Source organism: Caloenas nicobarica, chromosome 2 (genome assembly GCF_036013445.1).
Source record: "Caloenas nicobarica isolate bCalNic1 chromosome 2, bCalNic1.hap1, whole genome shotgun sequence".
NCBI classification, from domain to species: Eukaryota; Metazoa; Chordata; class Aves; order Columbiformes; family Columbidae; genus Caloenas; species Caloenas nicobarica.
The window spans coordinates 162965557-162979350 of record NC_088246.1 but is presented as its reverse complement, the minus strand read 5'-3'; the positions used below and the strand labels follow the sequence as shown (position 1 = coordinate 162979350).

General features: G+C 45.6%; 1 protein-coding gene across 2 annotated transcripts in view; it reads right to left on the bottom strand.

The window, feature by feature from the left end:
• The window catches only part of ADGRB1 (adhesion G protein-coupled receptor B1), a 213245-nt gene that overhangs the window by 35699 nt on the left and 163752 nt on the right, over window positions 1–13794 (bottom strand). For both annotated transcript variants that reach the window (XM_065627733.1, XM_065627734.1), the window contains 2 exons: window positions 6704–6770; window positions 2210–2295 (listed from right to left, as the gene is read on the bottom strand). In XM_065627733.1, coding sequence (XP_065483805.1) covers window positions 2210–2295; window positions 6704–6770 — 153 coding nt within the window. The remainder of the gene's footprint in view (window positions 1–2209; window positions 2296–6703; window positions 6771–13794) is intronic.

Genomic DNA, 13794 nt, shown 5'->3' with positions numbered 1-13794 from the left:
TACTCATTCTGATTATCTTCAAATCTACCTTCCAACACGGTTCCCAAGCCCAGGCCAGAAGCGGCTAGCTAAAGGGAAGGGGCACCAGAGCTCTCAAAAGTGCTTCCGCACTCTTGGCGGGTGCACTTCAAAAGGAGAACAAAATCATTGAGCACAGAGAAGGCTTAAAAGTGCTGCACACACACACACGGACACAAAAGAGGGGGAAAATAGAGAAAAGAAAGAAAAAAACAAAGAACATCAAAAAAACACTTTTTTTTTTTTCTTTGTAGGTGTTGTTTTCAAAGTACAACTATGAATGTGATCAATAACCAGCTGCTACGTATTAAATAAGGTCATTCTGTATGCAGTTTAGATTAGAAAGGGAGACACTGATAGACAGTAACTTGCTGCTCAGCTAATCCAATAAACCATTTATTTCAGCGCTGTCTTTCAAACGCAATTGTCTTGTTATGGAGCCTGCCTGCAGTTTGGCTATTTTCTTTAGTTCTGTCTTTGTGAAGAAGGCATTATCCAGAACAAAGCACTTGCTTGTTAGCAGCTGCTTTAAGCAATGCTCCAATGTCACTTCTTTGCCTACCTGTTCAACTCGGTGGCAACTGGTATCTCTTGTCTTAAATCTCCTCTTATTATGACCATGGCACTGCTCAGGCATTGAGATTTCCCTCTTTGCTGCACTGGGGGACCATGTAAACACCACTGATAAAACATGAACCTTCACAGGTCCCTGCACTTCTCTCCTGGATGGGTAAGAGCTTGCTTCTGCCTTCATTTTGCTTCCATCACTCAATGAAAAACCACTCCCACCAGAACTACTCAATAGTGTAATGACAGGGATATTGAACCTCATTTGTGCTTTCTGCCTCTGCCCTCTGAGATACGATTTTAGGGCCCAAGGCTTTTGCAGCACCACAGTGGATAAAGAAACTTAACCTCTCTGTGAAGCCTGGGAGTGCAGCCAACAAGGCTGGTACCCACCACGCTCCCTCTGCTTTCATAGATAGGGTGTATCCTGTGTCTTCTCCACCAACTTCCTAAGGTTTTAGTCTCAGAACACCTCTTGCTCTCCTTGCCTCTTTGTAAACAACTTCTTCCTTCAAGAACACGATCGTTATCCACAGTGATATATCAAATGCCATCAATGGACAAGTGGGAGCATGCAACACTGTCTTTTCTAACAGCAGGTAAGGAGATAGTTTCTCTGATTGCAACAGCAAGCCAAGTAAGACAGGGGAAAATAACACACGAACATCAGCAGCCAGATTGACCTATGCATCTGATTTGACTCAGAGTGTCAGCGTGCCATTTCTGTCCTTCGCTCGTAGCACGGCGTAACTCGGGGATAAAGGCTGCAGACTCCTTTCTAGAAATGAAATTGAAGGGGGAGGTCTCATTTTGCTGGAGCCAATGACAAAATAGCCATTGTCAACAGAGTTTGGAAGTAACTCAGCAGGGAGCTCTGCATGGTGGCAGCTGCCCCAGACAATCCCTGGAGGACCAGGGTGATAAGAACTATGGAGTCAGCTCTTCAATTTATAATACAGAGAAAACCAAGTAGCCCAAGCACCAGGCTTCAGAGATGGAGGTTGGGGTAGTGGCTGTGGAGAAGATAAAGAATCTCAGGTGACATCAGAAATGTTTCTTGCAGAAGAGATATCTGTAATTTCCAGTCCTCTTCTTTACACATCCATCCATCTACTAATCTGTTCACTGCTAGACCTCCAAAGACCCTTTCCTTAAAAGTATCACACACCTTTGTTGTCCCTCAGACATCTGCCAGCCATTTTCATGACTTCTCTGTCACATAGCCCATGCCAAGTGCCACGCTCAGCAACGGTGAGTCTCCCCCTCTGATCCAGCTGCTGCCTCTAGGAGTTAGTGAGAAGACTCACTTTGCTCTCCCTGATCTTTGGGAGGATACATCAGCCTGGGCTGAAGCCATTTTAACAAAGAGATGAACTTCTAACCTTCCCCCATACTAACACAGTGCTGCTTCTTGGATCTTTTGTCTCTGCTGCACTGAACGACAAGGCAGAGAGATTAAACCAACTGTTCTGCAATTTTTTTCTTTTTTCATTGTGTTCAAATCTGCCTTTGCTTTTTGTTTCCATCTCAAATTTCTTTTTCCGTTCCTTGCTGGTTATTGATCACAACCTTTGGTCACTTTTTTTTTTTTCATTCTTTACTTAGATGTATTGATAAGGCATACCCTGCCCGTTCCTTCAGTTTCTTATCTGTTATTCCATCTTTGGATACAAGTTTGTTAAAAACCAGAATGCCAATAACCATGTTCACCTGTCAAAAGAGAAACAACACACATTTTTTTTTTCTCAAGCGGGTCAAGTCAAACTTGGTAGCATAGAAGGTAAAAAACCCAACATTTGACAAGCTTAGTCTTCCCCATTTCTCCCAAAGCCAGGTAGCACGGTCACACTTCTGCAGGCCACCACCCCTTCTGTCCCTCTTCACTCATCCCACCTCCCTTGGCCATGCACCAGTGAATACAGGAGAGCAGAATGCAGCTGGCAGCAGATTGGAGAAGTCTCCATGAACCAGGATAAGACTGTAATGATTGTTGCAGGGCTGTTTGAAGCCCAATAGATGTTTGGTGTCTAGCAAGGCAAACTCCAGGCACAAGAACAATTTTTCAGTGTAATACAAATAGAAGGTGGCCAATAGAGGGGAGAACAGTGAGTTGACACTGTCTACTTTCAAAAGTGTCTTCTGGAGTCTGTGCTACCAAAGCAGCAACATTAAGAGCAAGAGGTGGTGTGGTGCAGACAGCTTGTCATAGTTCTTGCTTGGTGAACCAGAACCTTTGCTCTCAAAAAAAAGAGGTGGAGTGGCACTGGAGCAAGCAAAACCACCAGCTACTATAGTGAGATGTCTTGAGAGATACTGCAGGTGACACCTCACATGAATTTTCTATCTAGTAATTTAAAAAATAGTCAGTGGGCAAGATAACTGCATGCAGTCCTTCAGTCTGCTCTGTTAAGGTGAGAGCATTGATGTCTGTATCAATCAAGTATAAATGTTCACAGTGAAGTGTAGGCTGTGCAGAGTTGAGGTCTTGTAAAGTGAGCCTAAACTTCTCACTGTGCCTTTCTGACTGCATTCACTGCTGCCAGCTGCATCTGTTTTACAAACCTCATCCAACCCTCAGCAACCTCTGAATATGAACACATTAGTGACATATGAGCACCACCCTCCTCATTGAGGCACAGCACTGATGGTGGAAAAAAGTGACATTGTCCTGGTTTTGCTCACAGTGAAATATCTGGTGTTGGTAAAACGGTGTGCTAGATGCCATTCTGCATGTGGAGCTTGCAAATAAATGTTTAAGGACAAATTCAAAGATGCGCAACATTACATATTAGCTGAGAGCCTTGGTGAGTTTAATAGATCCTTGAGAGGTAGTCTCAAGAGACATCTAGTACAATACATATCCCAAAGGAAGGGAGATGTCTGCAGCACACTAAGCCTCCATCTAATTTTCTAAATCATTCTCAAGAATGAGCAATCTTTCTGAGTTTGGATCGCTGGTTTCAGTGGGACATGACCCAGCTCACTGATGCGGAGTCCACAGCTGGGAATAAATGGAAGATCTCACGAATAGCAGTTATTTTCTTTTGCATCAGCTGCTGGGTCAGTGGACTACTTTCCACAGCTGTGAGTCCATTTCTAGAGCATATCACGGTATTGTTTCAGAAGAGACAACACTGGCAAATCAGACGCAGTAACTCAGCCAAGGATCAGCAGGAAATCAAACTCTGGTTATGTGCTTGGAGAGAGAGCACACTTTCAGTTCACTGATCCTTCTTCACCGTGCTGGAGGCTGGTGAGTACAAGAGATACTTTTCTTTAAGATGCAGCAAGGCAGTAGGAAAGATGAGGTTGAAGTCTGACAGGCTGGATGGCTCCTGAGGCCGGGCATGACACGCTCTTTTAATAAATAAAAGCTATTTTATCCAATACATTGACCATCATGATCAGCATCGTGCAGAAACCCGTTGCCTTCGGCATGCACAGAATTATCACCAGATTGCTTCCCTTGAGTTAGGTGAGCTTGCAACAGGTCTGAATTTCAGTTTGCCAGGATTTCTAAGGCTAAATGTCAAAACTTGCCAGTCATTCAGTGCCAGTGGACTAGCTGCAGGTCTCAAATATTGCTGAAGCTGCAGGCCCACCCTCTTAAGAATATTATTTTGAGTATTCTCCAAGCCAAAGGCTTTTTTCCAATGTGGAGAACAATAAGAGAGGGTGTGGAGGAAGGTTACTATAGGAAATAGAAAAATCATGTTGATAGAAGGACTGCCGTACAGAGATGCTTGAATGCCTTGGGAGGAGTGAGCACAAGTCTAGCCTGGCTGGGGCTAAGGCAGAGGTAACAAACCCAGCTGAAGCCAAGTCAGCTTTGTGCAAAGTTACTTGGGTGTCAATATATCATACTCGTCAGAGTTTTGTGTGAAAAAGAGCTCATGCATTGAGTCAAGCAGCACCTCGATTTGTGCATCCCTGCACAACAAGGTATTGTCTCTGGAGCAAACCTGTCTTGAGTGCAGTACAGCTGCACATCCCCTGTGCAGCCCTGCAAGAACCTGAGTGTCCTCATGTTGAGCCAGGTGGAATGTTCCTCCATCACTGGCATGGTCAACCTGACACCAAGACAAAACACATGGAGAACAGATAGCTGGTCAGTCTTGTGAACAGTCCATGCTTGAGAACTACATGTTCAACTTCTTGCTCGGTTACAAAGTCACAGGGTTAATCTGGGTGATTTATTGAGCTTATAGTTTCTCAGGATCCCATATATAAAAAGGCTTCCAATGCTGCTTCTTCCTCTCCTTCTCCAAGCTCCCCAGGATATATAACATCTTGGGCAGCATTCACTTCTCACTTTAGCCAATGAGTCAGGTAGTCTAAACTAGGTGTGTAGGCTCTCTCTCTAGACACTGAATAGAGATGGACACCCCCAAGAGATGATTCACCACTTCCTAAGATTCAGCTGTATGAACCAGCACTTGCAGGTGTTGACCTCTCTGTAAGGACACCTCCATTTCCAGCTTCACTGATGACTGAAAACTGAGATGACAAATGGAAGCAGGTTTGTGTGTTTTCTTGCACTTTAAAAAACACTAAGGAAAGCTGAAGGATTACTTCCCTTGTTGTTGGCACAACAAAAGCATGATGGCTTGAGGCAGCAGATTGACTCCCCCTTCTCTGGGCACTCCCAAAGCTCCCTCCCTCCTAATCACTGCTGTCTATTGAGCATTCCAGCCACTGAGCCAGAGCTATCGGCTCTTATGTTGTTGGGGCAAAGAGCTAGTTCATCTGAAAACACTAAGCCACTTAATACTCCTGTCAATTATCCTGGCTAAAAAAGAAGAATCTGATCCCCATCAGCTACATTACGGAGGGAAATCCAACTATCACGTGCCTACAGAGATCTAATGACCGGACGGCATGAACATCTGCTCATCCCCACTCTTTGCTGACTGCTGTCCGAAGGCACAAGTATGTCTTGAAGCCCTATGGTAAAAAAGGACCCTAACTGATATAAGCTTTACTTTATTATAGAGGAGGGGTAACTGCTGGCTTGTCTTTTTGTCATTATGATGAAATGATGGCACCAATGTCGTTTGATGTGTGATGGCAGCAGTGAGAATAGAGGCAGCAAGAGCTTTTATGCAGTTATTCTTCTGTAATCCTGATCCTGCTGCAGGGCAGTTATAACCTCCCCAGCAATGCATGAAACAAAAGCCTGATCCAAAAAAGAAATTGTGAGTGTCAACAAGCCCATTCCTGTGGGACCCTCCAGGGCACTTGAGCCTTAGAGGACATACAAGCTCTCCACTGGATAAAACATTGGGCTGGAGAGAAACTGCAGACTGTCACTCATACCTAGGGGCCCAAATGTGGCATTAATCTTGTCTGAAATTGCTTCAGGAGGGATTTCCTAGAGGACTGGCAGTTCTCAAGTTCTTTGAGCCCTGACAGTTGAGATTTCTTAGGGCCAGTGAGTCTTCGACAGCAGGGAAGCTTGATGAAAGGTATGTCATGCCTTGAGTGACACCTTCAACTCAAGCAATAACTGGCCAAGACTGACTTCAGTGCTGTGTTGAGCCAAGGGTGAGGGGACAGTGGAACAGACTCCCACCATGCTGGTGGAATGTTCACTTTAACCATGACATCTTTTTGAACTAGAAGCAAACATGATGTTTTTAGGGTCCCCGAGGCACTGATTTGAAGACCTGCATGTCGCCTGCAACCAAGGAAGCTGCTCGCATGCACTGGCCATCTGGGACAGACTAGGAATAAATGCTGGCTGTAGAGGTACAGCCTGGTCTGAAAGCAACTGCTGGTTGCAGAAACAGCAGCTTCTGAAGGAGTTAATGTCAGAGTTTTCCACCATCATCCTGCATTTCCATCCAGATAGGGAAAAACCAAGGTAAATCATTAATCAGATGTCTAGGGCACTCCAGAGAGGACAGTGGTGGAAGGCTGAGAGCTGAGGCATATTATATTTCAGAATCAAACCCATCCCACATTGCTGTCCTCTAATACTTTGATCTTCATTCCTGAAGGAGAAAGCTATTCAAAACGTGAGTGGAAATAAAGAGAGGCAGTCTTGGGTTGAAAGAACGAGCAAAGTGCTATAAGATAAAGAGAAAAAAAAAAAAAGCTTTCAGCTGAGCTTAAATACCAAAACGACAGCAGCCGCCGGTCCCACGAAGGCATAGAGAAGACCTCCCTCTAATGACAGCCAGCAGCTGGAAAATGAGGAGAGAAAAAAAAGAAAGTTACCCAGTGGCTAGCATCACTGACAGACATGTCTCTTTGCCTGCAGAGTTCATCCTGGGAGGTGAAACCCCATGGTAAAAACAAGTCTCAGATTTACAGAAGCAAGTTTTGCTTCCTTTTTCTCCTGAACTTGTACAAAGGCTCATTTGCCTGTGGGTCTGCCTGTAGATTGGCATTTGACTGTTGACAGAAGAATGTATGCAAAATTTATGACAGTACTCTGTTTCAGACCAGGTCCTGGAAGCAATTTCATTAGCTTGTGGGCAAGATGATGCTCATGTCCTACTCACTCAGGCAAAGAAGTAGAAACAGTGGAAATTGTCCCTCGTTCATTTGCTAACCACTATGCCTGCCAGGGGCTCAGGTCCAGGAGTGCAGCTTATTTCTTCTCCTGGATCGTCCCTTTTGGGCTTGTTGCCATGGGGAAATTTTGCAATGCAGCAGCAAGGTGGGAATTCACAGTGCCCCTTAAGTGGGTGCTCTTAAACAATGAGCTGAACATGAAGTTCCTGGTAACTCTTCTGGAAACCAGCTTGTTCCTTCTCCCTCACACCATGTAACCTGAGGACTTCTCCTTTCTCCACTGACCACATGTGGAATTAGGGCTCGTGAACTGCCTGGTGCCCCTGTCCTGGGAAACTCTCCTGACTAAGTGCTGATGTATACCATATTGGTGCCTACCATAGAGCCAGTTACTCTTGATGATATTTCTAGTCATTAGAGATCCAATCCATGAAATCCAAAGGAGTCCAGGATGAGGTATCTACATTCAAATCGAATCGCATCCTGAATTCCATTGACTACTTTGATCAGATCTTTACCATCTAAGTAAGCAGTGCACCTAACCCAGTTGGAGACATCACTGGGGAGGTGAATCTTGTCTCTCATTTAAATAGTATGAATACATTTCAGGTATCCCCACGATGCTCCTGCTGCACCATACATTCACATGCAGATCTCACTACACACTGACATTCCCATACTGACAAACCTGGTGTAAAAAAAAAAAGCAAAAAACCCCCAAAAAACAAGCAAAGAGAGGTGGGGGACACCTCACCCCTCTCCCATCCTCACAGCTGAGCATCATGGGGTGTCTGGAGAGCCAACAGGGACTTTCAGCCGTGACCGTAAAATCAGGAAGGAGACACTTTTTCACTGTGAGGACAACCAAGCACTGACACAAGCTGATCAGAGGCACTGTGGAGTCTCCAACCCTGGAGACATTCTAAAGCAGTCTGGGCATGGTCCTGGGCAGCCAGCTCTGGGTGACCCTGCTTGAGTGAGGTGGTTGGACCAGCAATTCAGAGCATGGACACATAAACCCCAGGGCAAGAGAGGATGCAAATTTACACTGTGTCAGCAACCCCACAGAAAGTTTGCCTGCTTTGACATAGCAGTGCCCTGGAGAAAATGTGTAATGCAGTAATCCTGTTCCAGCAGTCAACTGCCGCACCTTTGCCACAGAATAAGAGCAGGCAACCACAATGGAGGGAGGACTTTCTCAAAGCTCTTAACCCAGCTAACCCTGCGGTAATTCAGTTACGTGCCTGTACTCTTGACAATATGGTTTCATTCTGTATCAGAAGCAAACTGACGCTGCCTTTCAGAGTCTCCCAGGAAACAAAGCCTTCCTGGAAAAATTTCAGTTTTGTTGATCAGCCTCATATGTTTTTGTTAGCAATTCTGACTTGCAAAAAATATTATTTTTTCATCCCAAAACACAGAACATTTGGGAAAAGAAAAAAAAGTATTTAAAATCGAGAATCGAAAGCAGGACATTCTGTTTTTCTCTGAGGCCTGCATCTCGTTTATTTCTAAATTAAACCTGTAATGTGTTAATTTAATCAATTCTGATTTCTTCCTGATAGCAAGTTGCTCTGTCACAAACTGTCTGAGCAGCTGCAATAATAAAACAAATAATCAGCCGGGAAGGGAGGAAATAAGAATGAAGCTTTGGAGGGCTGCAATAACTAGAGGTCTCCCTAAACGCAACGAGAGGGCAAGGAAAACCAGGACGGCTCCCAAATCCCAGTCCTTGCCTGGAACTTTTTTGCGAATGCTCCACCTTAATTTTGACACTGTTTTTTTCAGGGTTTCTTCCAAGCAACAGCTCAGCTGAAGAAAGGAGCTCACAGTCCTGTGTTCCAATTAGCGATGAGGACGTGGTGCAATCAGGACGTGGTGCAATGAGGACTCTCCTCTATGTCAGGTCCCTGGCAGCCCCTCTTCCCCTCCGAGCATCAGGATTTCTGAAGGCGAGTTCACACATCACCAAACACTGGTCCTTATCCCTTCTGACTGCCTGACCTCCCTGCCAGAGCGTTTAGTCGAAGTGTTTCCAAGGCTGTCAGAGGTGGTGGATGACAGCAAGGGAAGGAAAAGCGTGAAGTGATATCTGAGAAGGGGAACTGACAGCAGACTCCAGCAATATATTAATCCAGTGGAGACGCTTTTAGCCTTGTGCCTACTAGGCACAGAAATATTTGCATTTCACTAAGAGGTTCCCCAGGACTTGTCAAGGGATCTCTTAACAGATCTTTTAAATAAAATTACCACTGGAAGGGAGTGAGTGGTTTAACAATGCTCAGCAATGCCAGACTACTGCTTCCAAGCAGCGCTTCCCCAACTGACAGCAGCTCTTGTGTTCAGCGCCAAAGACCTCTTTGCAAAACATCTGATCCTTTTGTGAATCTGCCACAGCAAAAACGTGAGGTCGGATGGCTTTTGTCCTGGTTCTGCGAAGAGCTGGCTTCTACCAAGACCTTCCTGATTACACCGTACAGCGCTGCCAACCACAGGTCTCACCTCGCTCGTGTGCAAAATTAAACAGTCCCAGTGAAACAGCCAAGATGTTTGTATACCTAAGACTACAGCTGGGCATCAGGGATGTCCCACCAGTGTTAATTTAGAGATTAATATAGAAGCTGCTGAGATACCTGTGGGTGACAGAAGCCCTGATGCAACTACACGCAAGGACCTCTGGAAATTTGTAGTGTCCTGGCACTGCTCTCAGAAAAAAAAATTTGTGGGCTCTCTTGTGGGGAAGGATATGAGTTCCCAGCTACCAGTAGCACAACCTCAATTACTCAGTTCAAGCTTTAGGAGGCAGTTTGTCAAGATTTAGAGGTCCAGAGTCAGTCCCTGGAGTAGTGGCTAAAGGGAAAGTTATTATTTAGGCATTCAGCCCAATACAAGGAGGTGAGCAGTGGCAGGTCCTCTGGAACTCCATTATCTTTAAGACTTTCTTTGGGACTGGAAGTACAGCCTGTACCCTACTCCAGCAACTCTCAAAAAAACTGTTAAATCTCCTTTCAAATATTGTTCAGATAAGGAAAAGGAAAAATCCCCTTGTGTCCTCCTCTCCTCATTGTAGATGGAGAGTTCACACCACTGCAGAAGAAGTGTCCTGAGCAAATAAGGCGTCTGAGTGAATGGCGGCTGGGGAATCACCACTCAGAAAACAGGAGAGACACAGCCCAAATCCTGCAGTACATATTAAATTTTTAATTTTAATCTCCCTCTTCTCATCTTACCACTCGGTGGCCCAGCCTGGCCAGCTAAAGGGTAAATATTAAACATTATCTTCAACCCACCCACACTTTGTGCTGTGTTTGTTCTCTCTGTGTTATGCCTTGGAGAGATGGCCAACCCTTCAGCTGCCACCATATCTTGATGGCACAGGCCTCCATACTGCTGGTCAGTGGTGTTTCACCATTACGGAACAGCTTCATCCCACTTACAAAAATTAGACAGGACAAAGCTAAGTGAAATCTTGCTTAGGGCCCAAGTAAACCACCCTGTTGGAGGTTCCTCCCTTAACTTGCTCCACTGCAGTTGGCCACCTTGGTGTACCCTGCAGGTGAATGGTTTCAGTCATCATGAAACAAAGACATGTCAAGCATTTCATGCACTGTCCCTTCCACCAGCTTTGCCCTGGGAATCTGTATTATGAAGATTAGTGCTACAATGCCTTCAACAGTTGCATTTGTCCCCAAAATTCTCTCGTGATCATGTTCCACAGATGGATGCCAGGGTTTTTGAGTGGGATGAGAAAAAAAATCTTATGTTGAGTGTCAAATCCTGTGCTCAGCTAAATATTCAGAGCCCTGTTCTGTCTTAATGGTAATTTCCACAAGAAAATCAATGAGTGCTAATGCACTGCTCTGAGGATCAAGAACTTGCAGGATTGGAAGAAGCTTTGAAAGACACTATGAAGTCCCTTGTGGTTTATCATGTCAGCTCCTGTCCCCTGCTTCACAGGGAGGGACATGTTGTGCTTAATACCTTTTCTTCTTTCTGCAAGATAGAAACATCATGTCCTGAAAGCCTGCCACTGCCCAGTTGAAATGTCCTGTGCCTGCCCTATACTAACTAGAGACAAACCTAAAACAGCTCCTGAGATCTGGCTCTAACCTTTGCAACTACCTCACACATTTCTGCAATGCCCAGAAACCAGAAAACATCCTGGGACAAGCTTTGATCCAAGTCTGTATACTGTTTGTATGCTTTTCGCCTTAAAAAGTGTTAAATCCAGGTTCGAACAACCTCAAGTTTTCGAGTTCAGCTCTGAAATTAGTGCTGTGTAATGCTGACTTTGCTCTAGAGGACAGCTAAAACCAAGGGCCTCCCCACACGTAAATGTAAGAGATCTTTTATGACTTCTGAGCAGGAAAACAAGGATAAGTATGAATGCACTGCAGTCTGTTGGGGCACTCTGCCTAGCTTGGTCCACATGAACATTTGTTTCATGTTTTAAAATGCACCAATGTGCAAATGTAACTCTCGTTCCAGTGATGCTGGGATCCCAGGAACTGCTTGAGAGTCCAGTGCAGAGCCACAGAGATGATGGAGTGGAGCATCTCCCTTATGAGGAAAGGCTGAGGGAACTGGGTCTGTTTAGCTTGGAGGAGACTGAGGGGTGACCTCATCAATGTTTATAAATATATAAAGGGTGGGTGTCACGAGGATGGAGCCAGGCTCTTCTCAGTGACAACCAATGATAAGACAGGGGGAATGGGCACAAGCTGGAACACAGAAGGTTCCACTTAGATATGAGAAGAAACTTCTTCACAGTGAGGGTGACAGAACACTGGAACAGGCTGCCCAGGGAGGTTGTGGATTCTCCTTCTCTGGAGACATTCAAAACCCACCTGGACACCTTCCTGTGTAACCTCATCTGGGTGTTCCTGCTCTGGCAGGAGGATTGGACTAGATGATCTTTTGAGGTCCTTCCAAGCCCTAACATTCTGTGATTCTGTGATGCTCAGCACCATTTTATGCTCAGCATCATGGCTTATGAACCCACCACGCCATCCACCTGGTGCAACACCCAACTTGCCCCTCTCTCCACGGAGGTAGGACTGGGACCTCTTAACCAGCACCCATGGGAACATCCATGCTGCTTGAGGCAGAGATGCGGGCTTGAACGCATGACTGTAAGTCATCTCTATTTAGCTCTGGCTCTCGATAAGGCCAACAACAGGAATTACAATAAGATGCTAGTGTTAGGAATGTCTAATGGGCTCTCAGTGGAACTCTTCTCTCACAACTTTGCTGGGACTCACCAGGATTCATAGAATCATAGACTCATAGAATAGTTTGGGTTGGAAGGGACCTTCAAAGATCATCTAGTCCACCCCCTCTACAATCAGCAGGGACATCTTCACCAGTTCAGGTTGCTCAGAACCCCGTCCAGCCTGGCCTGGGATGTCTCCAGGGATGGGGCATCCACCACCTCTCTAGGCAACCTGTTCCCAGTTTACCACATATGGGGCTGCAGCATAGGAGATGAAAGAAGGACCAAACTGGACTTGCTGGGGTGCGAAGACCCCCTCTTATTTTAGTGACAAGCACCGTGATAGCAGAACGAGGAAACTGTGTCACTTGGGCTGCAGCTCACGCTGAGAGCACAGAATCCCATGCCACCCCCAGGCAACCAGCCAGACCACTGGGCTGCAAGGACGGCAGCATCCAGCCCTTGGTTGCAAGGAATGACAGAGTTTTTAGGGCTGAAATGAGTCACAGGATTAGCAGCAGCAAAAGAGGAGAGCTGGTGTGGTTAAGCATCCCCTGGAAACGATGGAAAGTCAAGGCATCCTGTTGGCCACCTCGCCGGTGTGACAATCTGAGAGCAAAGCAGGAGGCATTGACATTCTTTGGCTGCAGTCTGGGAGGGCTTTGTTCTGAGGAAAGGGGAGAGATGTTGGTACACAGTGCTCCAGGGCAGTGAAACAGGGTGTAATTTCCTGCACGTTCCTTCCTTCCTCATCCAGGTTCTTTTGTGTGGTCAATGTTGACGACAAATCTCTGCTGTGGCTCTTAAGGAATAATGGGAAAAGAGCTACTGAGCTTTTTTGCACCAGTTCCCACCAGCCTATAAGCAGGAAAGGAAGCAGAAACATTTAGGATATCCTTTCCATTTCCCTGATGCTTGCTCAACAAGTGATAGGACAAGAGGAGATGGCCTCAAGTTGCGCCAGGGAACTTTCAGATTGGATATTAGAAAAAAAATTCTTCACGGAAAGGGTTGTGAAGCATTGAAACAGGCTGCCCAGGGAAGCAGTGCAGTCACCATCACTGGAGGGGTTTAAAAGGCACATAGACGAGGTTCTTAGGGACATGGTTTAGTGCTAGAGTTACATTAGGTTATGGTTGGACTCAATGATCTTGAGGGTCTCTTCCAACTGGAATGATTCTGTGATTCTATGATTCATTATGAGTTGTTCTCATGGACTTGCACGGGCTAAAGCACCAGAAACAGCAGACCCATAGGAAAAAAAGCTAAAGGGAATTTGGGATCTCAGCATCAATTCAGAAAGCCAAGCTGTGTGTTGTCCTCTTCCGAGTCATACAACAAGCACTGGATTTGTCTCCAACAGGACACACTGAGCTGGGCTGGGAAAGTCCAGACAGGTACAGCCATTGAACAAAGATACCAGCACAGGCCTCAGCAATTGTATCTATGGATTTGCATTTGAGAAGCTCACTTTCCTG